At 44.5% G+C, this 23,607-nt stretch overlaps 2 protein-coding genes across 8 annotated transcripts; both read left to right on the top strand.

The window, feature by feature from the left end:
• The first annotated feature begins 48 nt into the window (after positions 1 to 48).
• Positions 49 to 4,648, top strand: LOC130882457 (probable N-acetyltransferase CML1). Of its 7 annotated transcripts, XM_057782560.1 has the most exons (7): positions 89 to 290; positions 1,517 to 1,587; positions 2,346 to 2,492; positions 2,677 to 2,831; positions 2,943 to 3,143; positions 3,258 to 3,340; positions 3,795 to 4,648. In XM_057782560.1, exon 7 carries the CDS (start codon positions 3,837 to 3,839, stop codon positions 4,533 to 4,535), a length of 699 nt encoding a protein of 232 aa, XP_057638543.1. In that variant the 5' UTR covers positions 89 to 290; positions 1,517 to 1,587; positions 2,346 to 2,492; positions 2,677 to 2,831; positions 2,943 to 3,143; positions 3,258 to 3,340; positions 3,795 to 3,836; the 3' UTR covers positions 4,536 to 4,648. The 7 variants fall into 7 exon arrangements, with proteins under 7 accessions (XP_057638563.1, XP_057638533.1, XP_057638572.1 ...); XM_057782539.1 differs by lacking the exons at positions 2,943 to 3,143; positions 3,258 to 3,340 and having other exon boundaries at positions 90 to 290; XM_057782550.1 differs by lacking the exons at positions 2,677 to 2,831; positions 2,943 to 3,143; positions 3,258 to 3,340 and having other exon boundaries at positions 64 to 132.
• Positions 4,649 to 18,459: 13,811 nt separating this feature from the next.
• On the top strand, positions 18,460 to 23,265 carry LOC130888385 (N-acetyltransferase family 8 member 2-like). Its single transcript, XM_057791294.1, has 4 exons — positions 18,460 to 18,693; positions 19,972 to 20,094; positions 20,207 to 20,345; positions 20,689 to 23,265. Exon 4 carries the CDS (start codon positions 20,761 to 20,763, stop codon positions 21,439 to 21,441), a length of 681 nt encoding a protein of 226 aa, XP_057647277.1. The 5' UTR covers positions 18,460 to 18,693; positions 19,972 to 20,094; positions 20,207 to 20,345; positions 20,689 to 20,760; the 3' UTR covers positions 21,442 to 23,265.
• The last annotated feature ends 342 nt before the right edge of the window (positions 23,266 to 23,607 follow it).

Here is a 23,607-nt window from a genome sequence, read left to right as displayed (position 1 = left end):
TTATTTTGGAGGAGACTGGGCACTTCCGGAAGTGGCGATGTTAGTTTCCGAGGGGAAGGTCTTCCTGTACGGACGTGAGACTGATAGTGAGTTCCGCCAGCGCGAACGTCGCCTCGTTCCTCGCGGTCACAGGTTTGTGGGCTTTGCTTGCGTCTCCCGGCCCCTGTGTTTACCAGAGCCCTCCCTGGCCCCGCGTGGAGAGCAACGTAGCTTCCGGAGCGCAGCTTGGCAGCTTAGGCCAGAGGTTCGCTCGGTTGCGCGCGCCGAGGCGCTGCCCGAGGCTGATGCAGGTGGGGGTGTGTGCGAATCTCACAGTCACCGGGAGGCCCAGTGCTGGGAGGGAGGCGCTTTGGAGAGCAGCCCGGCCTGTGCCCAGGGAAGCGACTTTTGTGAGAGGGACTGAGGCAGTAAGGACCAAGGACAGGCCTCCCTCTTCCCCTTGGGGAAGAATGGCCCCTAGAAGCTGAGTACAGGACTTTGGGCGGGAGAGGAGTCAGGCAGGGTTCAGATGCACGTGCAGGACCCCATGCTGTAGAGTTAGGGCTTTCTTTCAACCCTAACTTCCTTATGAAGGATCCTGTGACCATTGGGATAGGTTAGAATTGCATTACTGGTGGACAGGGCTCGGGGAGGACGCTCCTGGGGTGCTATTGATGGGGCGGGGGCGGTGAGTCAGAATTAGACTTCTAGGAGTCGAGTATATGGACATTGGACGTGGTGTTAGAGGCCTTAGACGACAAATTTTGATAAAAGTCCACATTATGTTGTAAATGGACTAGGTTTAAAATCTCTGATATTGATAAACTTCAATATGAATTTCATGGTGAAAAATGGGTGCTGTGTTTAACTCTTGTAAGATTTTGTAAATGAGTTACACTAAGAGCAAACTGTCTTCAGGAATGCCAAGGGTTCTTCTCCCCACTGTTAAAAACACAAAACCAATTTGGGGGGGACAACACATTTTTCCTCCCTGTTGGAAATCCTTAGGTTGTGTTTGCTCACTGTGCAATGACCAGAATGAAGAGCACTGATACTTTAAGAGGACAGCGATACTCTCAGTGCACAAGACAGCTGTGCTGCCAGAGCACACCTCTGTAACTGACAGCTTCTTGGCCATAGCTCTCTGTACCGTCTTATATGATATTAGCAACCCTAACAATTGAATGTGTATCAAGAACCCATCCCCCGTTTGTTAAAAACCTTAGACAATCAGAAATGAAATTTAACTTTGTGGTATTTGTTCTTTTTAATATATATATATATATATATATATATATATATATATATATATTTGTCCATGTTTTAAAATAGACACTACTTAGTGCTGCATGTCTAATTCCAGCGCTTGTGAGGGAGGAGCAAGAGTCTGTGAGTTCCAGGACAGTGTAGGCTACATGATGAAACCTTCCAGAAACCCAAATAATTACAACAACAATGAAAGAGTTGACACTTTTGCATTACCTTTCAGTGACCAAGAACTTTCTAACTTTCTTTCTTTCTTTCTTTTTAAAATAAGTTCTCTCGGTTTTGCTAAATATATAAAGAAAAACTCAACGGTTTAGCTGTGTTCCCATGTTCTGCGCTCAGGTGATATAAACTGTCTTTGCTCTTTCCATTGCTGTCAGCATCACAGCTGTCTTCTGAGAGGGAAGCAGTTATGGGGAGGGAAGCCAGGGTTTTCTGCTGAGTCATACCCAGAGCCAAGAGTGAACCCAGATGCTCTGCTGCAGGCTGTGAAGCTGTCCTGCTTATCCCTAGGTGACTGGTGCTGACCCTGGTCATTTCTGCACTAAATGCCCTCAAGTGGTGCAGATGTCCCTGTCTGGCCTGTGTCCTAATGGACAGGGCACACAAGTCTTCCACACTCAGCTAGTGCTGGTGTCTCCTCAGTCTATACTGAACGAGGCTCCCTTGCAAACAATAACCCAACTAAGCCCACAATGTTTTGGACAAACAAGACCTTTAAGCAATTAAGGAACAAAGTGCTTCTCATTGTGCCTAACTCTCAGCTATGGCACAGGGTTCCTCTTGGGAGCCCAGAGTGATTGAATTTTCACGACATCCTGTTGGCCCGGGGCTTCTGCAGCATGCCACCTGCACACCTGGCACCCTGTTCTCCCAGGAACACCCACGTGTCTCCACTACTACCCTTGTCACTTTGCTTCCCCACTAAAATGCATCCTCATGGCCTCACGTGCATCTGGAATGGGATATGTGCACTACTTGACTGTGTTCTGGGTCCTGTATAGCCAGGTCCCTGCTGGTGTAGACACGTGTGCCTTTAAGGGCCCCCTTCCCAAGGGCTGTCTCAGGAGCTTCCCTGCTTCTCTCCCCTCCCTGCTCAGGAGATGAACCTTTTCTGAGGTGTTGGCTCTGCTCTGCTCATCCTTCTGAGAAGCCTCACTGTGCTGACATCCCAGCATCTTCTCCACTGGACCTTGTCACAGTTCTGAGAGTGTCCCATTCTCCGCTGGCATGAAAACTTCCTCAAAGTAAGATCCTGCCATAGCCTTCGCTGCACCTTGCTCAGAGCCTGCTTCTCTGACTACAGTGGTTCTGGGGAAAATGGAGCCAGTACAGCTTCCCACTGGCCTTCAGGTTAGGGCTGGAGGTAGAGACAGAGAACACCTTCCACGGGGACACTCTAGACACAGATGTCCCTCTCGCTTGTTGCAGGGAAGCATCACCTCGGCTAACCCTCGTGGGAAGCATGATGTTCAAGCTCTGATCAGGCCCCTGAACTCAGGCAGCTGTGCCCTGTCTAGTGCCCGCCATCTGGATGGCGCCATAGCTGGGGCTGAAAAGGACACTAGTGCTGACTGAGGCTGGCGGTGAGGAGCAGGGGCAAAAGGGCAGTGTGGGGTCCCCTAGGGTTTGTTTTACAGGACCAGGCACAGCGTGGACAGAGAAAAGTCCAGCTATAGGACCTGTTGCTGTGGCAGGACATGGGAGCCCAGTGTGTGTGCGTCCCAACACCAGGCTGCTCTGAGCAGTTATGTGCAGGACCAGGCTGGCCTTGAAAAGGGCAGAGATGGCTGCAGTCTGAAGGGAACAGTGCAGGTGACAGCCCTTCCATGGAGGTGAAAACTGTTGAGCATCTACATTCCACTGTGTTCTACAAATTATTAACCCAGAGTCACAAGGTGAATGAGGGTGGCCTCCCTCCTATCACTGGAGAACTCTGTGACCCTGAGCTCTATGATTAACAAATACCAAGTATCCAACCAGTGAGGTGCCAACTCAGGTCTGCTCACTAGTTGTTAGGCAGACCCAGGCTATCTGTGCTGCATGCGACCAGAGGCTGATGTCCTTCCAGACACTCTTGGTTGTGCAGTAGCAGGTAAGACTGGCAGCACTGTGGGGAGGGTCTCAGCCTGGGACTGGAGTCCTAGAACTGCCGAGGGCCCAAGGATAAGGGTTTGCAGCAATGGGTGGTTTTGTTTGTTGATTTCTGCCAGCTCTGTAATCTAAAGTTACAATGCTTGGGAAGGAGATCTGCAGGAAAAACCTAGAAACACAATGCCTGTAATGCACAGTCCACAGACAGTGACCTAATTGGTACATGGGGTCCATCTGCATCTCTGGGCTTGTTTATGTACCCAGAGCTGCAGAAGGCTTCTAGAAGGGTGAAGAATGGTGTAGTCAGGTGTTGCTGGACAGATATTCTCCCGGTGTTAGTCTTGCTTCCTGTCTGGTGACAGCAGAAAGATACACCCTTGAAGAGAGGCTAAATGGGTCTTGGGAGGTTGGGAGGCAGAAGGTCAGGTCACTTACATGGTTTCTTTCCTCTTCAGGCCTCAGGAAAAGTGCCAGGCAGGTATACCTGTCTCTCCCGGATGCCGAGATTTGAGACCCAGAAATCTCCCATGGCTCCTATTCACATCCGCCAGTACCAGGACAGTGACTATAAAAGTGTCCTGGATTTGTTCATAAGAGGAATGGAAGAGCAAATCCCCACCACCTTCCGCCACATGCTGACTCTGCCAAGGACCTTTTTTCTCTTACTTGGGGTGCCGCTTGTCATGGTCCTGGTGTCTGGCTCCTGGCTGCTAGCTGCTATGAGCATCTTCTTTGTGCTCCTTCTCATGAAGCTTCTTGCAAGACAGCCGTGGAAGAAGTATGTGGCCAAGTGTTTGCACACAGACATGGCTGACATCACCAAGTCCTACATGAATGCACGTGGCTCCTGCTTCTGGGTGGCTGAGTTTGGGGGAGAGGTGGTGGGCATTGTGGGTGGTCTACCAGTCAAGGATCCCCCATTAGGGAGGAAGCAGCTGGAACTCTTTCACCTGTCTGTGTCCTCACAGCATAGAGGTCAGGGGATAGCGAAAGCACTGATCAGAACTATCCTCCAGTTTGCACGGGACCAGGGCTACAGTGATGTCGTCCTCGAGACCAGCATCTTGCCCAAAGGTGCTCAGGCCCTTTACATGAGCATGGGCTTCCAGAAGACAGGACAGTACTTCATAAGTGTGTTCTGGAGGTTAGCGGGTGTTCCTGCAATTCAGTTAAAGCATCCCCTCCCTTTTGCTTAGGAAGTGGGACTGAGTTCTATGTTCCTGTGCAGCAAGCAGTTCCCATCCACTCTTCAGGAACCAGTGAACCCTGCCATGTGAGATAATGAACAATAAAACTCCTAGCTGGTGCACACCTGATTCTAATGCATGTGATGACTGAGTTGGGGGTTTGAGGGTTTTAATACACTCTTGCTTTCTGGGGTGCCTATGTTTCGTATACTTAGCCCCATTGTACAGTTCTGCCTGTCTACAATGGGACGGTTCACGAGTCAGGCAATGGGCTGGAGATTGAAACACACACATGCACGCGTACATACACAGACACACACACAGATGCATGGGTCACCCTTGAAACAAGAAAACCAATTGTATTGTGTTCCAGGGAAGCTTATATAGAGCTCTCCTTGACTAGTGGGCACACCCTACACTGGGTCAGGAGGATTGTGAGGCAGCTTCTTCTGTGTTCATGCATTGGGAGTACTGTTGAGCAGGCTAAATTGTGCACTGGCATTTGAGTGCAAACAAATGCTCATACCAAAAGCCACTCAGCGGTTAGTGCCTTTTCTTTCTCTCATTCTTTCTACTGTGAAGAAGGTAAGTTCAATGCAGGATCCCGCAGTGGAAGGAAAACCAATTCACAAAAGTTGTCCTCTGACGTGTAGTTGCCAGCTGTGGCTCACTAGCCAGCCCCTCCCCCAAAGAAATTTCTTAAAAAGTGAAATCTGGGTGTGGTGGTTCTCAGCCATAACCCCACGACTTTGATGGTTTTGAGTCAGTGAAGCGGTGGTGTTGTGGTCACTGGATCCAGGAATTGCTTAGATCTGAATCTTTTTTCTGGCACAACACTCAGAGTTGGAGAGAGTTTTCAACTCTGTGCACTTTATAGTGGAGAGACCAGGCTCCCCTCAATCAACAGTCTAAAACTTGATTCCTCCATAATGGGAGCAGCAGTGTAAAACTTCCGATTAGAGGCCAAAGGAGGAAGTGTGGTGTGGTCTGAAGATATTACCACTGATTGTACCCATGAATACTGTTCCAAATGATCCTGAATAAACCAGTACACAGAGTCCTGAAAGACAGGGCTATCTTTTAAAAAAAAAAACTCAACTTTGATCCTTTTTTTATCATTTTAAAAAGGATAGTTTCAAGAGACAAGGCACCTACAGGCATTGTAGAGAGACGTGCCATGACGTAAACATCTTATTTCAAATACTTTAAGGGGAACATGAAGGAAGGTAAATGGAAGAGCCCCAGAGAGCAGACAACAAGCTATAGGTAGTGGTGAACTGGTATGGAAGGCACAAGACATACCATTAAATGTTTCAATTCTGTTTTTTTCTGTAGCTTTTTTTCAGCAGGGTGACAATCTTTTTGAGATGCTCTCTAGCTACATAGCCCATATTGGCCTCAAAGTCTCAATCCTCCTTCTTACCAGGCTTCTGAGTACTAGAATTACAGGTGTCCTTCACCATTCCTAGTTTGAAATTTATTTTGAAGTCAAGAAAGAGCAAACAAATCTGTTTCCTTCCTCTAGTATCCTAGAGCTACAGTGAAGACTAAACTACACACATAGTGTGCCTAGCACAAGCAGGGAGCGCAGGCAGGTAACCTGAGCAGGGGCTGGAGTCCCTAAGACTCTCACTTGTCAGCATGTGCCAGCACCACACTGCTTATTTTAAAGACTTGTTTTATATGAAGTGAACGAGTGTTCTGCTTCCATGTATGTATGTATGTGGACTGTTCATGTGTGCCTGGTGGTGAACGAGTGTTCTGCTTCCATCTCTGTATGTATGTGGATTGTTCATGTGTGCCTGGTGGTGAACGAGTGTTTTGCTTCCATCTCTGTATGTATGTGGATTGTTCATGTGTGCCTGGTGGTGAACGAGTGTTCTGCTTCCATCTCTGTATGTATGTGGATTGTGTGCCTGGTGGTGCAGTGAGAAGAGGGATCCAGCTCCTTGGCACTGGATTTACAGAAGGTTGCAAGCTGCCATGTGGGCTCACACCTGCCTGCATCTCCAGGAGACCTGATGCCCTCATCTGGCCTCTGCCAGCATCTGCACACACCAAGGCATTAACTCACAGACACACAAAGAAAAACAACATAAACTTTACAGTAAAAGCAGGACTGAGAGTAATCATTCTTTTAAATACTATTCTTTGTTTTAAACCTTTATACAGTGAACATATGTTAGGTTTATAATCAGGGATGGAAAAAGTTATTGATTTTATAATGTTGAGATTTTCAGAGATTTCATAAAACCTCTTGTTGACATTCTACAAATGACATCATCAAATAATTTCTCAATACCGTCTTCTGTGATGAGAGTTTATATATCTGTGAGGAGAAATGGTAATTTATGGCTTGCTGATATATTTATGTGCTAATTGTTTTATACAAGCATTTGTATGTAAAATCATTTAACCATTCAGTTAATGGTATAAAGTTAAAAGTGATCAAAATGCTCAAAAGAGAGCTAGCAAGACAGCTCAGCAGGTAATGGTCACTGCTGCCAAGCCTGATCACCTATTCCTGTTACTCATATGGTACAAGGAAAGAGCAGGGTCTGGCAACGTGTAGTCCATTTCTACACCTGGGCTCTGGTGCACAAATGCCCAAGGATACACATATAGTAAATATGCTATAAATGATAGATAAATAAATGTAAGTTAAAAGTATTCAAAGCAGGTGGCAATCCATTACTCATTCAAATGTTCTATTTGTTTTGTACAGTTATGATTGTAAGAAACTGAATTCTCTGATCCTTGGCTACATAGTGAGTCTGAGGTGAGCTTGTCTACCTCAATTTCTGTCTCAAAAACAAAACAACAACAACTGTATTTGATTCCATTTTAAAACAGATTTATATACCAAGTTCAAACATTCTACAAATACTTTATAAATTTAATATTTGTTTATTTTAAAGACATATATGTTTTAATTTACATATGTGAGTGTTGTTTTGCCTGCATTTATGAGTGTATACCATAAGTGTGCCTACTGTGCCCATGGAGGGCAAATGAGGGCATTGGATTCCCTAGAACTGGGATTAGGGATAGTTATGTGTAGGAACTCATTCAGCCAGTAGCATCTAAGTTACCAGCCTACTTGGGCATGGCCTCTTATAATATAAATGCCTATGTAAAGAACACACTCCCTCTCTCTCCCGGCTCCAGAATTCGGTTGCTGTTCCTCTATTAGAGCAGAAGACTGTGATCTGTGAGTCTACCCCTAAATAAATAACCCTTTATTATACTCAATTCTGGGCTAGTGTGGAATTTCTTTTTAGCATCCATCTTCATCTGGTGCCCCACATGGATCCCAACTCCACCTCTACCAGGTGGACCAGTCTAAAAGGCCCAAATGGTCCATGGCCCAGAAGGTCTCCTACCCCTGCCCACCTGTCTTGCTTTCATCTACTAAGTGGTTTTTTGTAAAACCCGCAACAGCGGGGCTAAGCACAGTGACTTGGAAATTTCCCAGGCTGGTGCACATTTTTTCCCTCCCCACTGCCGCATTCCCTGTCATGCAGCAACTTGTGCAACTCCCAGTTTGTGTTCCCTTCTGGTGAGTTCTGGGCTCCTTGTTCCATGTATGGAACTGATTTAATCGATTTTAATTTGCCAAGCAAAGCATATTTGTTGGTATTTAACCAGGCCTCAAGGTGAAAAACCAAAGCAGCACAGAACTGCCCATGCCACCTCCAGTCATGACTCTTCGCCATGTAGCTGCAACTGCAATACCTGCTGGACAATAAAGATTACTACACCTAAAACAATTTACTGAATCTCATAACAAAGGTAACTATTTGACTAATAAATAAATCAATAAACTTGAAAGTTTTATAATTGCAGACAATATTACCATGCAAAATTTTAATAATCATTATGTTGATAGTATGGATTGTATTCTGCAAGGCTTATTTGGTTATTGTGATATATCTATTTATTGGATATTGGGACTCAGTTTCTTTCTTCATGTTATATCCTTAAGTAAATGGTTTGATAGCAGAGCCAAGAATGAGGCACTTTTACAAATAATGCAGTCTTTACAGACTAATAATGAATAGCTAGCTGACAGGATTAATACCATCGAAAATCAAAGTTACATGAAAAAAAATTAATACTATTGAAAAAGATAACATTAATTTGACAAGCAAAATTCAATCCATGTCAAAGGGTATCTGAAAGAATTCATACTGCTAAATTTGACAATCAAAATCTGTTAAAAATTATGATAGGTTAGCAGATAGACTATCTTTCCAGGAAGGCAATCTGCACACTATCCAAATAATGTCCACAGATAAGATATTATCTTTAAAGGAAAAACTTCAGACCTTGGAATCACATTTGCAGAAGGAGTACCAGAGGATAGGTGCCTCAGTGAAATCACTAGAAATATATACAAGCCAAAAGACAGTAGTAAAAAGATTAGAAATGATTGAGGAAATTATTGGAGCTTATGAGCAGGGAAAGAAGGTACAAGGACAGAATTTAACATCACCAGTACCTGTCAGAGATGACTTACCAGGATTTTAGCTTCCTACCCTGTAATCTACTCTGAAAAAGCATCAAGTTCTAAATGCCCAAAAGGATCCAAAGAAGTTAGTTGGTTAGAACAAGAGGGAAAATCAGCCGGGCGGTGGTGGCGCACGCCTTTAATCCCAGCACTCGGGAGGCAGAGGCAGGCGGATCTCTGTGAGTTCGAGACCAGCCTGGTCTACAGAGCTAGTTCCAGGACAGGCTCCAAAACCACAGAGAAACCCTGTCTCGAAAAAACCAAAAAAAAAAAAAAAAAAAAGAGGGAAAATCAAAAGGACTTGAGACTTCCCAAGATCAAATTTTTGGCAAGGATACTTATGCTGACCCACAGGTTCAAGATCTTTATGATGAACAAATCTTGTCCCCATGCCACAAAGCAGCCTTAAATGCTTGGGACAGGATTCAAGAATAGGAAACTGAACTGAATCATATGCCAAGGTTAAACAGGTCCAGAGAGAACGCTTTAGTGACTTTTTACAAAGATTAACTAAGGCTGTACAAATAGGAGTAACAGATGCTAGATGAGTACTTACTGAATCTTGGTGGAACGTCCTCCCACAGGGGATGCTCAATAGCCCCACCTTGTGCCAATACTTTGTAAGTCAGCCATTGGAAATAATTTCCTAAACAATTTCCTAAATCTATGACTTAACATTACATGGGTGACATTTTGCTATCTGATTCAAATGTAGATACTTTAGAAAGATTGTCTGAATAATTAAAGAAAGTTTTGCCAAAATGGGGAATATAAATTGCTCCTGAAAAAATATAGAGATTCTGTCAATTACCTAGGTCATAAAAAAATAGGTTTACATAAAACTAGAACATAAATGCACAAATTAGGAGAGACTGATTGTGAACTCCTAATGATTTTCAAAGATTGTTAGGAAATATTTACAGTCTATGACCAGGTGTTGGGATAACACCTGATCCAATAGTTCATTTAAACAAAACCTTAGATGGTAACAAAGACTTAAATAGTCCCAGGGAATTAACAGCTCAACCTGAAAAGAAATTGATAGTTGTTGAAGAAAAATTACAGGAAACACATGTGGATATGGTGAATCCAAATCTTAAATGCATTCTAGTCATATTGCCTTCCAGAATTTTCCCTACAGGAATTTTAATGCAAAGTAAAGATATTATCTTAGAATGGATCTTTTTACAATATAAACCTCGTAAAAAATTAAAAGCTTATGTGGAAAATGTCTCTGAATTAATCATAAAAGGAAAATTGAGACTTTGTCAGCTAGCAGAAATAGACTCAGCAGAGATTATAGTGCCTTTTACTGCTGATGAAAAAATATGCAAAGACAATGAACATTGGCAAAGAGCTTGTGCTAAGTTTTTTGGAGAGATGAATAGCAATTATTCCAAAAGTGACAGAATTAACCTTATAAAGATAACTACTTGGATCCTTCCCCACATTGTATATGACACACCAATAACTGGAGCCCGTACATTCTATAATGATGCAAGAAAACCAAGAAAGGCAGGCTACAAATCAGAAGGTGTAAGTAAGGTGAAACAAAGCCCAAAAGGCAGAATAATATGCTATTCTCATGGTACTAAGGGATTTTAAAGAACCTCTATTTATAGTTACTGATTTACAATATACAGAAAGAGTTGTGTTGCACATTGAAACCACTAAATTTATTCCAGATGATACAGAATTGACTTCATTACACATACAGGTTCAAGACAATCAGGAGTAGGGTTTGTCCCATATACCCAATACATCTGATCCCATATGGGTCTGCCAGGTCCTCTAGCACAAGGTAATGCAGAAATTGAACTATTATTGATTGGAAGCGTGTTGAAGGCCTCAGAATTTCCTAAGAAACATCATGTTGATAGCAAAGGTTTAAAACCCTGGGTGCCTTTGGTATTGTAGAGTCAGAGAGTGTACCCTTCTCCTCTATTCCCCCTACCTTACTAAAAAACCATTACATTCTTAAAGTTTCCCATCATGGTCTATTTCATTATTTGGCCATTTCCTCCTCCTGAGGCTGACTGCCAAGGTCCAGCTACCAAAGAATTGAAGTCCAGCTATCAAAAGCCCCCTTTTGGCTGCCCTAATTAACATGCCCAGTCAAAGTTAAGCACCTCATCCTAAGATAGGATTTCCCTCTTTCTCTTTCTGTCTCGGCAATCCAGTGGCAGTCCTTTGTCCCACCAGGGCAAATATTCCTTCCTTCTCTCCCAAAAAGCTCCATAACCTACCAAAACAATGGCACCATCTGGACAGCAAATGTTCAAACATATAAGCCTGTGGGGAATATTTGGTGTTCAGGCTGTAACAGACACCTCCACCAGGACCTGGGTTGTAGCTTCTGGTTTGCCATGAGGAAGCTAAAGAATCATTGACAGGCAAGCAACGAGATTTCCAAATGTGGCCTTGCCCTAGCATGACCCTCGATGCTCTGTCAAAGACTTGTGTTCATCCCCATCTGAATCATGTTAAATCTGCTGCTATGGCAGCTCCAAAATATATGTCCACATGGTGGAGGCTTAATGATCTTGATACCTTTACTCTGGTCTTAGCTACCTCCATGTTCCTTGGGTCTCAGCCAACCCGATGATTTCTTTGTCAACTCAGACAAGACTCTCCTACAAAAAATATAGACTCTAAGGTGCTGGCAGACCATGAAATGCAAGATAGTGACAAGCCTCACCTCTGAGTGAATTAGTGATAATGACATTTCTTTTAGCCAGGCTCTCTTAGTAGCTGGGGCTCAAGTGGTGATACTGGTGGGTAGTTTGATTTCACTCACAGACGCTCCGTGTAACCAGCTGTTTTGTGAGCAAACTGCACACCTTCACTTCCCTAGCTCAGATGCTACACCCACCTTTGGGAAAGTCAGCTACAATCTTCTCCACTGTTTGATTCCTACATATAGATCAAGTCTCATAAATATACACAGAGCTCATGCATCTCACTAGTTAAAAGGCTATCTATCTGTTCTCTCCCTCACCTCCCTCCCATGTTACTCCTTACATCCTACCCTTCCCCACTTAGAATCCATGTAAGATGTCTTTCCTCAAAAGTTGTGACCATATTTTCCCCAAGCTGTTCCTTAGCCCTCCTCAAGGAAATCCTGATTACTCTCTCTTCAGCCTGAGAAGCTTCCCTCCCTGCTGGCAGAAGCTAATTAATCTCTCCTGGAGTCTTGACCCCAAGACTTCCCAGGAAAAACCTCTACCTCACTACCTCTCATCCTCTCCCCACATCTTCTGGTCTTTATTGCTGTGTTGAAATTCCAAAGTTTTCCCTGTCTCTCAAGCCCAAAATGCTCCCGAGAGTCTTCTACAATGTAAGATCCCATCAAGGCTGCCTTCCATCTTTCCCCTTAGAGTTCACCATAGGCTCGGCTAAATGCTACAGAAAAGTGCCGGCTTGTGGATGACCCTGTGCTATGCCCGTCAGTCCTGTTTTTGTGGCCCTACATATGCTACCTTGTAGTGTGGAGCAGCAGGCCACTTCCCACCACCTGGCTAGCTTTACCCAAAATAATTACACGGAAACTGTATTCTTTTAAACACTGCTTGGCCCATTAGCTCTAGCCTCTTACTTGCTAGCTCTCACATCTAGATTAACCCATTTCTAAGATTCTGTGTAGCACCATGAGCTGGTGGCTTTCCAGGGAGGATCTTCACCTGCATCTGTGTCCGGTGGGAGAATCATGGTGACTGCCTGACTGGGCTTCTTTCTCCCAGCATTCTGTTCAGTCTACTCTGCCTACCTAATTTTCTGTCCTATTAAAGGGCCAAAGAGTTTCTTTATTAATTAACCAATGAAATCAACAGATATAAAGATGACCCTCCTCCATCATTTCCCCTTTTTCTGTTTAAACAAAAAAGAAGGCTTTCATTTTAACATAGTACAATTACATATAGCAAAACAGTTATAAAGCAAGAATTACAGTTACAATATTTATATCTATTTTATCCTTTATCATAACTAAGGAAAACTATAATTATAACTAACCATTCTTCAACTCCATCAAAGACTCCAGAAGGATATAATATTACCTAAGCAAACAAAAAAATCCAAAACTCTAGAAATGACAGAGACATCTTGCTTCCTGTACAGTCACCCAAAGTTCCTCTGTACTGTTGGGGCATCCATCTTTGGCCTTAAGGCCCATAGTATCCAGCAGACATTTCCATGGAGCAGGAAATTTCAAAGACAGTTCAATCACTATCTGCTGTGTTCTGAAGAATGTCTCGCAGACTCTTTCACGAATCAGGAACCCCAAAAGATCATCTCACCTTTAGGCAAGTTCAGCAGTCCTCTCTCTGTGGGTTCTCTGTGTCCAGTTTATGTAACAGTCCAGGCAAGAACAGTTTCTTGCCCAAATGGCTATCAAACTCCATAAGGTGCCTTCTTCGATGCCCATCTTCCTCTTGAAGTAGATTGGTGCTGCCAGGAACAGACGTGTCTCATTGTCATGAAAAACCCTATGTTATTAAAACATTTTAAATGCCATAATCTGTAGTCTTTGAAAGATATGAAGAATGCCTATCTTACTGAAATATATCTCTATATATCTAGAAAATCTAATTAACATGACTACAAGCTTGACTATTGATGACTATCCATTAGCAACCTATATTTCCTAATTATACATTACATTCTTAAATGAACTACACAATCACAATACCCTAATCAAGGTCAGAAATACCTATACATATAACACAATTGACCTTAAATTTAAATCACTAAAGCAAAAATCCATATCAGTGCAAATTATTCATATCTATATCATATCCCCCTTTAAATGTAAAAGAACATTTATAAACAATATTTGGGAATATGGACGTAGTTATTTCTCTCCAAACTGCTTCCTGCTGTATAGGGGCACTGTTAATTAGGTCTTTTATGGTGTAACCTGTCTGTTAGGTTCGTCTCAGTTGGCAGTTGAGCAAAGTAATTTTTGAAGGTGTTCACAGCAACCTTTCAGGAGGGCGTGGTCTATCATACCATATTGGGATAGAAGCAATATACAGGGTCTCCTCCTCTGTGAAAACAAAAGAATCTCTTTTCCAAAGTATCATATCCTTAGATCCAAATTCTGAAGTCAAGGTATTTTCAAAATATCTATCTTGGATTAGTTCAGCAGCATTTATAAACAAATATCTTTTAGCAGATGTTGTTCCTTCCTCACCATTAAAACAATTCAAAGAGAGCATACTGGCATACAGTATCAAAATTCTATGTTTATTTTCCATATCTTTGTCCTGGAATAACTCTGTAGACCAGGCTGTCCTTGAACTCTCAGAGATCTGCCTGTCTCTGCCTCCCAGGCATTGGGATTAAAGGCGTGTGCTACCACACCTTGAAGTCTCAGAGGTCAGTCTCCCTCTGCCTTCCGTGTTGGGATTAAAGGTGTGTACTACCACACCCAACTACTTTCTTTCTTCCTTATTTTTGTTTTTTTTACTTTAAGAACTTTAACTTTTAGCCTGCATATATTTTTTAACACACTGTAAACACTTTAGACGTTTTCTTCGACTTTGAATCTTTAGATGGAGTCTGTGAGTAAAATGCTATGGCTTGCTTGATGGCAATGTGGACTCCCTGTGTGCCTGGAACTGTGTGCAGCCCAGGGGCACCGCATGACTCTGAGGCACGAGTGGCATAACTTCACCATGCTGAATTGTGTTGATCTCAGGCAGGAACTATTATCATAATAACAGCACAGTTAAGGTTTAGACTTGGCAGGAAACAGGCAGTACCGTATTACCCCTACATTGCGCAACTGAAGTTTTTAAAAAGTGCTTAGCATTTTTAGAAGTGCTCCTGAATAGTAAAGAATTACAGATTCACAATAGGACAGATTCAGACATAAAAGACTTCTAAATAGGTCACATTGTTGCATAGGTGTACGTAGCCTTGGGAGAGAGAAGAAATAAAGAGTATAGAGAGTCATAAAGTTAATGCTTTTAAAAAAGGGTAAAGTCTTTAAAGAGACAGAGTACAGATAGTCATAGATTAAAGGAAGTAAAAAAATATAATAAGCCACATAAAGATGGAGAATACACAGAGAGTATGGATTATGCATATTATTGTGTTTTCTTTAAATTTTTTGACTGTGAAGGAGCTAATAAGTACAGAGAGATGTTTCATTTTGTGGGCTGCTAAGCCAAACCAGCATGTATATTATAAAGGTATCTTGACTTCAGAATTTGGGTCTAAGGATATGATGCTTTGGAAAAGAGGTTCTTCTTTTGTTTTCACAGAAGATGAGAACCTGTGGATTGCTTCCAAACCAATAATATTGTTTCATGGACCTCACCCCCCTGAAAGGTTGCTGTGAACACCCTCAAAAATTACTTTGCTCAACTGCTGACTGAGAGGAACCTAGCACACAGGTTATACCATGAAAGACCTGATTAACAGCGCCCCATACAGCAGGAAGCAGTTTGGAGAGAAAAACTGCTCCCATATTCCCAAATATTGTTTATAAATGTTCTTTTACATTTAAAGGGGGATATGATATAGATATGAATAATTTACATTGGTATAAATTTTGCTTTGTTGATATAAATTTAAGGTCAATTTTGTTATATGTATATGTACTTACGATCTTGATTAAGGTATTGTGATTATGTAGTTCATTTAAAAATGTAATGTTTAATTAGGAAATATAGGTTGTTAATGGATAATCATCAATAACAGTCAATCTTGTAGTCATGTTAGTTAGATTTTCTAGATATATAGAGATACTTTTCAGTTAGATAGGCATTCTTCATATCTTTCAAAGACTACAGAATATGGCATTTAAAATGTTTTAATAACTTAAGGCTTTTCATGACAACGAGACACATCTGTTCCCGGCAGCACCAAGCTATTTCCTGAGGAAGATGGGCATCAAAGAGGCTCCTTATGGAGTTTGTTAGCCATTTGGGCAAGAAACAACTCCTGCCTGGATTGTTGCATAAACTGGACATGAAGAACCTGCAGAGAGAGGACTGCTGAACTTGCCTAAAGGTGAGATGATCCTTCAGGGTTCCTGACTCATGAAAGATTCTATGAGACATTCTGCAGGATACAAAATAAAGTGACTGAACTGTCTTTGAAATTCCCTGATTCATGGAAAAGTCTGCTGATACTATGGGCCTGCAGGCTGAAGATGGATGCCCCAAGGGTACAGAATAACTTTGGGTGACTGTCCAGGCAGCGAGATGTCTCTGTCATTTCTAGTGTTTTGGAAGCTGCTCATATTATATCCTTCTGGAGTCTTTAATGGAGTTGAAGAATAGATAGATAGTTATAGTTTTCCATTGTTATGATAAAAGGTAAAATAGATATAAATATTGTAACTGTAATTCTTGCTTGATAACTGTATTGTTATATGTAATTTTACTATGTTAAAGTGAAAGCCTTTCTTTTTGTTTAAATAGAAAAGGGGAAATGGTGTAGGAGGTCATTCTGTATTTGGGTTGCTTTCATTGGTTAAATAAAAAAACTGCCTTGGTATTTTGATAGGGCCAAGCACTTAGGTGGGTGGAGTAGACAGAACAGAATGCTGGGAGGAAGAAGGCAGAAAGAGAGAGAGACCAGCCATGGAGCTGCCAGAATGAGACATGGCTGAATCTCTCCTGGTAAGCAACAATCTCCTGGTAAACACAGATAAATAGAAATGGGTTAGATCAAGATGTTAGAGTTAGCCAATAGAAGGCTAGATCTAACAGCCAGGCAGTACTTTAATTAATACAGTTCCTGTGTGGTTATTTCAGAGGTTAAACGGTTAAACTAGCTGGACGGCGGGACACAGCCTTTTCTCCAATTCACAAGCTCGCCCAACTTGGATTTTTCTGGGATGATTTTAGCTAAGGAACTGGCAAAAAAAAAAATTAGGATAGCTTCCTGGTCACCACCAACTTTGATTTTCTTGCCATGGTAATGTTGAGTTCTGCCAGCTGCCCCTTGAGATCTGAGTTCGTCTCCAGCTCGGGCAGCAGCTGAGAGATGCCAGGTTCTTCACAGTCTTGGTGCTTGAGCTGAACATAGTCTCGTCCTTAGGGAGTGCTGGCTTAGAAACGCATTGTCCTCTTAAAGGCAGGTGAAACAGTTTGAGTACACAGTAGAATGGCGGTCCTAAGTGACCTTGAGGTACATTATTAACTCTGACTGTGAGGCCCAGCAAAAGTTCCATTCTCTTAGAAAGTAAGAGATATTCTCATATTATATCACTACACAGCCCAAGCTTAATGGATAATGGACAGAATGCTTGCATCTACCATTTCTTGTTATATTTTGCACACACTTGCACCTCTTGATTCTTTTTTTCTCAATAAATACTCCCATACTAATTTTCCCATATAATTTGAATATTGCATTAATATTTCTTAATTTCATAGGGAGTGAATATGAACAAAATCCAGTGATAAACATGTGTGAAAATGTCATCAGCTGATTAACCTTGTAGGCTAAGTAAATATTAGAGTCCAAAAATAAGTGCCTGGTTATTAATAAACAACACAAACGTTCTTTCTTCTCTATTATTATGAAAATACAGATTTATAAAGCTTTTGGGGTTTGTGTGCAGTGTGCGTGTGCACATGAGCATATGTGCAGGCGTGTGTAGAGGGGTGCATGTTCACAGAAGCCAAGGGTTAACAGCAGGTGTTTTCTTCCAACACTTCCCACTTTGTATTTTAAGGCAGGGTGTCTCCTGCTGAATCTGAGCTCACAATTCAGCTAGGTAGGCCAGGCATCTTGCTCTGGAATCTGGAACTCTGCCCCCCACAGGCTCAGCTTGCTTTTGGTGCTGGGAATCCACGCCCAGGTGCTCGCACTTGTTGGGCAAGAACTTCACTCACCGCACCAGCCCCCAGCCGGCAATATTTTTGATTTCTTATATTTGTTATTTCCGGAAGGATGTCCAGGGAAACCCGATGGCCTTCCATTGAGATCTTAGGTAGCATTTGTTCCTACCCTCTTCAGTGCTATCAGAATTGAAGTGTTGACTGCTGAGATAGTTTTCCAAACCCCTGATATCAAAACAAACAAGGCACCAGGGTTTACTATGTCTGAAACACCTCCCACGCTGCCTTCTTCCTCAGCCCCGTTCTTCCTCTTTTTCAGACACTAGTTTTCCCTTCAGATGGTCGAACACAATTTCAATAGACTTTTCATCGCAATTTTCCCCGTTTGTAGTGACAAAACCCTTTGTGGGTATCAACAGATATCTGACACGGGTCAGCAGTCTACCCAGGAGAGTAGAAAGAATTACAGTGGGTCTGATGCCTTTACACACATGAATGTGTGCTCGGTGAGAGGGTAACACTGATCCAGTTGTCTGTGTCTCTTGCAGGCTGCCTTGGACACCGTCCTCCTGCCTCAGCCGAGCACTGCCTCCAGGGGGCGCCGCAGAGCGAGAAGGCGAGCGGAGCGGAGCTGAGCGGCGCTGTGCCGTGCACCCCTCCCACTGCTCCCTAGCCCTGCCTTGGAGGGAGCGCTGCAAACAGGCCAGAAGATCTGTGCGCTGTCACACAAGAAAAGTGTCAGCGCGACGGGAGGAGCATTTCTTCCCGCCAGGCCCTGAGAGCGGAACTCATTTTCAGCTCCGGAAGATCGTCCCCCTCAAACAAGTCGCCATTTCCGGAAGCCTCCAATTCCTCCCAGGTAGAGCACCTTCCATGGGAGGAGTCGTCCTCACAGTGGAGCCAGGGTTGCTGGCAGGAGAGACATTGAGATGAGGTTCTGAGTGGTGCCTGTGTTCTTAGTCGTTCTCATGGGTCTCATTAGAGGCCCTCAGGTTCTTCGTATGAAGAATAGTATTCACCAAGGGAAGATTCACTGTCCTTTTCCAGAACCTTCTGGACTCTGTCTAGTGGGGGCTTTCGTGAGGAGGAAGGGAGGCAGCCACGTGGGGGTGGTGGGGGCAGTATTTTACATAGAAGGAGCCCCCTCAGGAGTTTGGAGTCTGGGAGCAGGTTAACACCCTCAGTTGACAAGCATTCCTGATATAGTGAATTTTCCAAGACAGGACCCTAGTGTCAAATCCCGGGGACTTTGGCATTGTGGGGGCAGTGAGTGACACAAGACCAAGATACCACTCTTAAGAAAATGTGGCCACCGGGAGCGAATGAGTATTTGGAGTCAAGGACCTGGCTTTGTGGGTCCCGAATCTCTATTAGACAGCATGGACTCAATTCTAAAGCACACGAGTCAAAGGCAGACATTTTTCTGGGAAATGAGTTGACTAGTGTGGGTGTGTTGAGGAGTGGGGTGTTGGGGATAGGGTGAATATCAGTAGAAGCAGCTTCTAGTCTGAGCCAGGGAAAAGGAGTCAGGTCAGAACCTGAGCAGGCTAAAACCCTTTAGCTTACCTGAAGGGCTCTTGCAAGAAAAGGGTGCCCATCTGTGTGTGCTTGCCTGACTTGTTGAGGTACATCTCAGCTAATCTGCGTGAGGAGTATGATGTCTTGGTTCTGAAGAGCTGCCAAGTTCACAAAGCTGAGCTCTGTGTCGGGCCTGGACTCTAGGCAAGCTCTGCAGGGGCTGAGAAGGATGATTCCAGCAAAACATGGTGGCTGAGTGAGGGCATGGTGGTTAGGAGGGGGCAGCAATTCAGTTGGACCATCAGGATCCATCATCCCAAAACAACCAGAGCTCAGAGAGAAGAGAAGGCCAGCTTGTCCTGAGCACACGCCTCTCCCAGCAGCTGTGTGCCAAGGACCAGGCTGGTGGCCAGGGGTGGTAGAGTGTTCTGGGAGGAAAGATGCTGTGGTATGAAGGGGACAGAGAGGGGAGGGAGGCCACCACAATGGAGAGGCACTCTGGGCCAGCCAGAGCCAGCTTCCTCTGCAGGTGAAGCTTATGCAGACCTGGAGATGAGGAAATGAGGATCCCCTCCCGTGTCACATTTCAGCCCTTGACTTCTGGTTTATGATTGACCAGGACTCAGCTAATGAAGTGTCGGACCAGATCTGCTCCCTAGAGCCTCATCAGCCCCTGGTACATTCTCCTGGGTGTCGTTGGAAGCTGAGGCCATCTTGGACACTCTTGCAACTGTGGTACCAGGTGAGAGGACAGAGGACTGAGACTCTGGGATCTCTATGGGTCTTGAGCCTCACACCCTTGCTGAGGACCTATGGGTGGAATGTTTTTGTTTTGACGCTTTGCTTTTTGGTAGACTGAGTCTTTCCAATTGCTGGAAAAAGGATCTGCTGATACTTGTGCCTGGGAACACAGGAGTGTTCGGTGTCAGGACCCTGAAGAGGAAACAGAGCCCTCAGAACAACATAGTTTTCCAGCGTACCCCAATATCCAAGGTGAGATAATGTGTAGTCGGATAGGGAGCGTGACCGGGAAGGTCTGCACATAGCTTACTGTAGTAAATCTTCAGAGCAACCCAGAAACCAGGTGATGATTTACCATGGTCTACAGATTAAGACACACAGGTTCACAGAGGTCAAGGGACATGTCCCAGGGTCACATGGCAGGAAGAGGAAGAAGCAGGGGCTGTTAGGGGACACTGACCTGATGCTTTCTCCAGTAGCAGTGTCCTTCCTCCTCCTAGGTGTTGACAGAGGCACAGCCATCTGTAGAGTCTCCCTGGTTTCTGGGATGCTGGGAGAGGTTGGGAACTGACATGGCTTCCTCTTTCTCCTGCAGGGCTAAGGGAAGCTGTGCAAGAAGGTCTCGCTGTCCCTGTGATCACTGATATTTGAGAGCCACAGGTCTCCCATGACTCCTTATCACATCCGCCAGTACCAGGAGAGGGACCACAAAAGGGCCCTGGAATTGTTCTCCAGGGGCATGAAGGAACATTCCTCTGCTTCTTTCCGCCGTATCTTAACACTGCCCCGGACTCTCCTGACTTTACTTGGGATACTCCTGACCATAGTCCTGGTTTATGGCTCCTGGCTCCTGGCCACACTGTGCTGCCTCTTTGTACTCCTTTGCCTGAGGCTCTTTGACTGGCTTTTTTGGAGAAACTATGTGTCTACATCTTTGCAGGCAGATATGGCTGACATCACTAAGTCGTACCTGAATGCACGTGGCTCCTTCTGGGTGGCTGAGTCTGGGGACCAGGTGGTGGGCATCGTGGGTTGTCTGCCAGTTAAGGACCCCCCATTAGGGAGGAAGCAGCTGCAGCTCTTTCGCCTGTCTGTGTCCTCACAGCATCGTGGACAGGGCATAGCGAAAGCACTGGTCAGAACTGTCCTCCAGTTTGCACGGGACCAGGGCTACAGTGATGTTGTCCTTGAGACCAGCATTGTGCAGTATAGTGCTTTGGCTCTCTACCAGGCCATGGGCTTCCGGAAGACAGATGAATACTTTATTAGCATATTCACAAGGTTAATGTCTTTTTCTGTCCTTCGTTTCACTTACTCTCTACCTTTTGATTGGGAACCACGGATGTGATCCTTCTCCTTTGTCTGTCTGTGAGGCTCCAGTTCACTCTGCTGCAGGAACCAGCAAACCCTGGTAGTTTACTGCTGCCAATCACACGAGCTCGTTTTTCATTCCTCTCAGATCCGGTCTTGCTGGAGGTGAGCTGTAGGTTTTGGCTCCCTGTTCCTTTCTGTCCTTTGAAGTGTCACCTTTTCCTTCCTGGTGCCGTGATGATGTAGCACAGAAGCCAACCCGAGCCCATCCGCACACATTTCATGTGTGAATCTGTAGCTCCCAGTTTCAGCAAGGTGTTTTCAAGTTCCAGCAGCCCAGTCAGGATTCAGCATCTGCAGAGAGGCGAAAGAGGGAGCAGAGTATTTCCTGGGACACTGAACTTGTCACTTAGGGGAAAATCTAAGACCTGCACAGAAGAGGAGCCTCCTCCAGAGGCGTGGCGCAGTCCGGGGTCAGGGTGGCAGGAGCTCTGCGAGAACGGGAGCAGCGAAGCTCCTAACTTACTGCTAGGCCACCTTTGTGCCCAGGGGAGAGCAATCTTGAATGGCCTCTCCTGGGTGTGGTGATCCCTTATGGATGCAGGAGGAGGGTAAGGAGTCAGGAAGTGTCATGAATATGTCACCGTAGAGAAGAATCCCAGAACCAAGTGGCCTTTGGTTGAGTTGCACAGCGGTGGGCCTCCAATGATCCTGGTTGTCCTCTATAAAAAGATTTCAGAAGCCCAACCCTAAGTGTCTTACAGAGAAGAGAAACCCCCGGATTGGCAGTTAAGATGACAGTTCTGGGGTGGGAACAAAGGCAGTCTCACAATAGTGAGGTTGCTGGGTGAAATTCCATGCTGGATAAGGAAGCCTCCCTGAGTTGTTGGTAAGCAGAAGCCCTGAGGTCCAACATAAATGCTCTTGCCTCTGCCTTTGGTCGAATGCCTGACCTAGGGACTCCTTCCTGAAGACGTCGCATGCCTCGGTCTCAGACTTAAAGGAGTCCAACAGGGAGTGAGCTGAAGGGTCTCTGCTGGCTGAATTTCTAGTGCCAAGACGACAAGGCAGGCTCTGAGGGGGAATTGTTGCAGACAGGTTTGCTTGGTTCTAGAAACTGCGTGCCGTACTGTTACATGCCCGGAGGATGCACACAGTGGGGCAATGCTACCAGTATGTGTGCAGACAGCTGCTTTCTGATTAAACGTAAGGCCTGTTCCACAGGGCGGACTCCACTGAGCACTCTAAGCCAAGATCAAGTCCTGTGGCTGTGGAGGTGATAGGTCCAGTAAGGTGACTGCCCCATTGTTTTTTGTTTTTAGTTAGGCAAGTGTAACGTGTCAACTTGCCTTCCAAGCATTTGTGTTTATGCCTTTACGTGACTGCTGTGCCAGCCTCAGATGAAGGAGACTTCTCTCAGTGGGTGGTGGTTTTTTCAGAAACTGATTGTCAAATTGCTGAGAATAAGTTCCTTTGATATAGCCCAGTATTGTGTCAGAAATGGAAGAAAATAATGTATATATCATCTGTTTCAAGGCTTATGAGAGCTATGGATGAGGGCACATAAACCTTTAAGGTCTGGAGTGGGCAGAGTGTTTGGTCTGAATTGGAACATCCTCCAGTGGAGGGCTGACAGAGATGCAACAGACTCAGGAAAGGGCTCTTGTGAACTCTCCCTAAACTCACCTAGGCAGTAAAATTTCCTAGCAGAGAGAAGACTCTTAGAAACCCCACTGTTGTAGATTTTGTGTGTTGTTACCCATGCAATGGTGGCCTGTCAATTACTACAGCTGCCTGGCTCACTCCTGCTCCTGTAAATAATCCCTCGTCATGTTCCTGCAAGTACCTCCAATAAACTGGTTCATCAAAACTTGGCTTGGGTTGAATCGTTCCTTTGGTCTCTCCTGGTGCCCTGTCCAGTGTGAGTAGATGTTTGTTGTCATTCCCAGGGGAAATCAGAGAAAAACACTAACATGGGTACAAAAAGGATGGGTTTTCTTTCATGTTGTACCCCCTTGGGTAAGCCATACTTGATCCAAATGAAGGAGCAAAGAGGCCAAGAAGATCCAGGATGGAAAGACTGCCAGAGTAGGAAATCAGCGAATCCTGGCACCTGGGAAAGCTGTGTGACTCTCCAGCTCATTTCCGGGGATTTCTCCTGCTTAGGGACTCTGTTCCTGGAAAAACACTCCCAGAACTGCAC

Source organism: Chionomys nivalis, chromosome 1 (assembly GCF_950005125.1).
Source record: "Chionomys nivalis chromosome 1, mChiNiv1.1, whole genome shotgun sequence".
NCBI classification, from domain to species: domain Eukaryota; kingdom Metazoa; phylum Chordata; class Mammalia; order Rodentia; family Cricetidae; genus Chionomys; species Chionomys nivalis.
This window is presented reverse-complemented; position numbering and strand designations above follow the sequence as displayed.

Coding starts and splice junctions, on each gene's coding strand:
- LOC130882457 (XM_057782580.1), top strand. CDS start 3,837: ATGCCGAGATTTGAGACCCAGAAATCTCCCATGGCTCCTATTCACATC.
- LOC130888385 (XM_057791294.1), top strand. CDS start 20,761: ATGACTCCTTATCACATCCGCCAGTACCAGGAGAGGGACCACAAAAGG.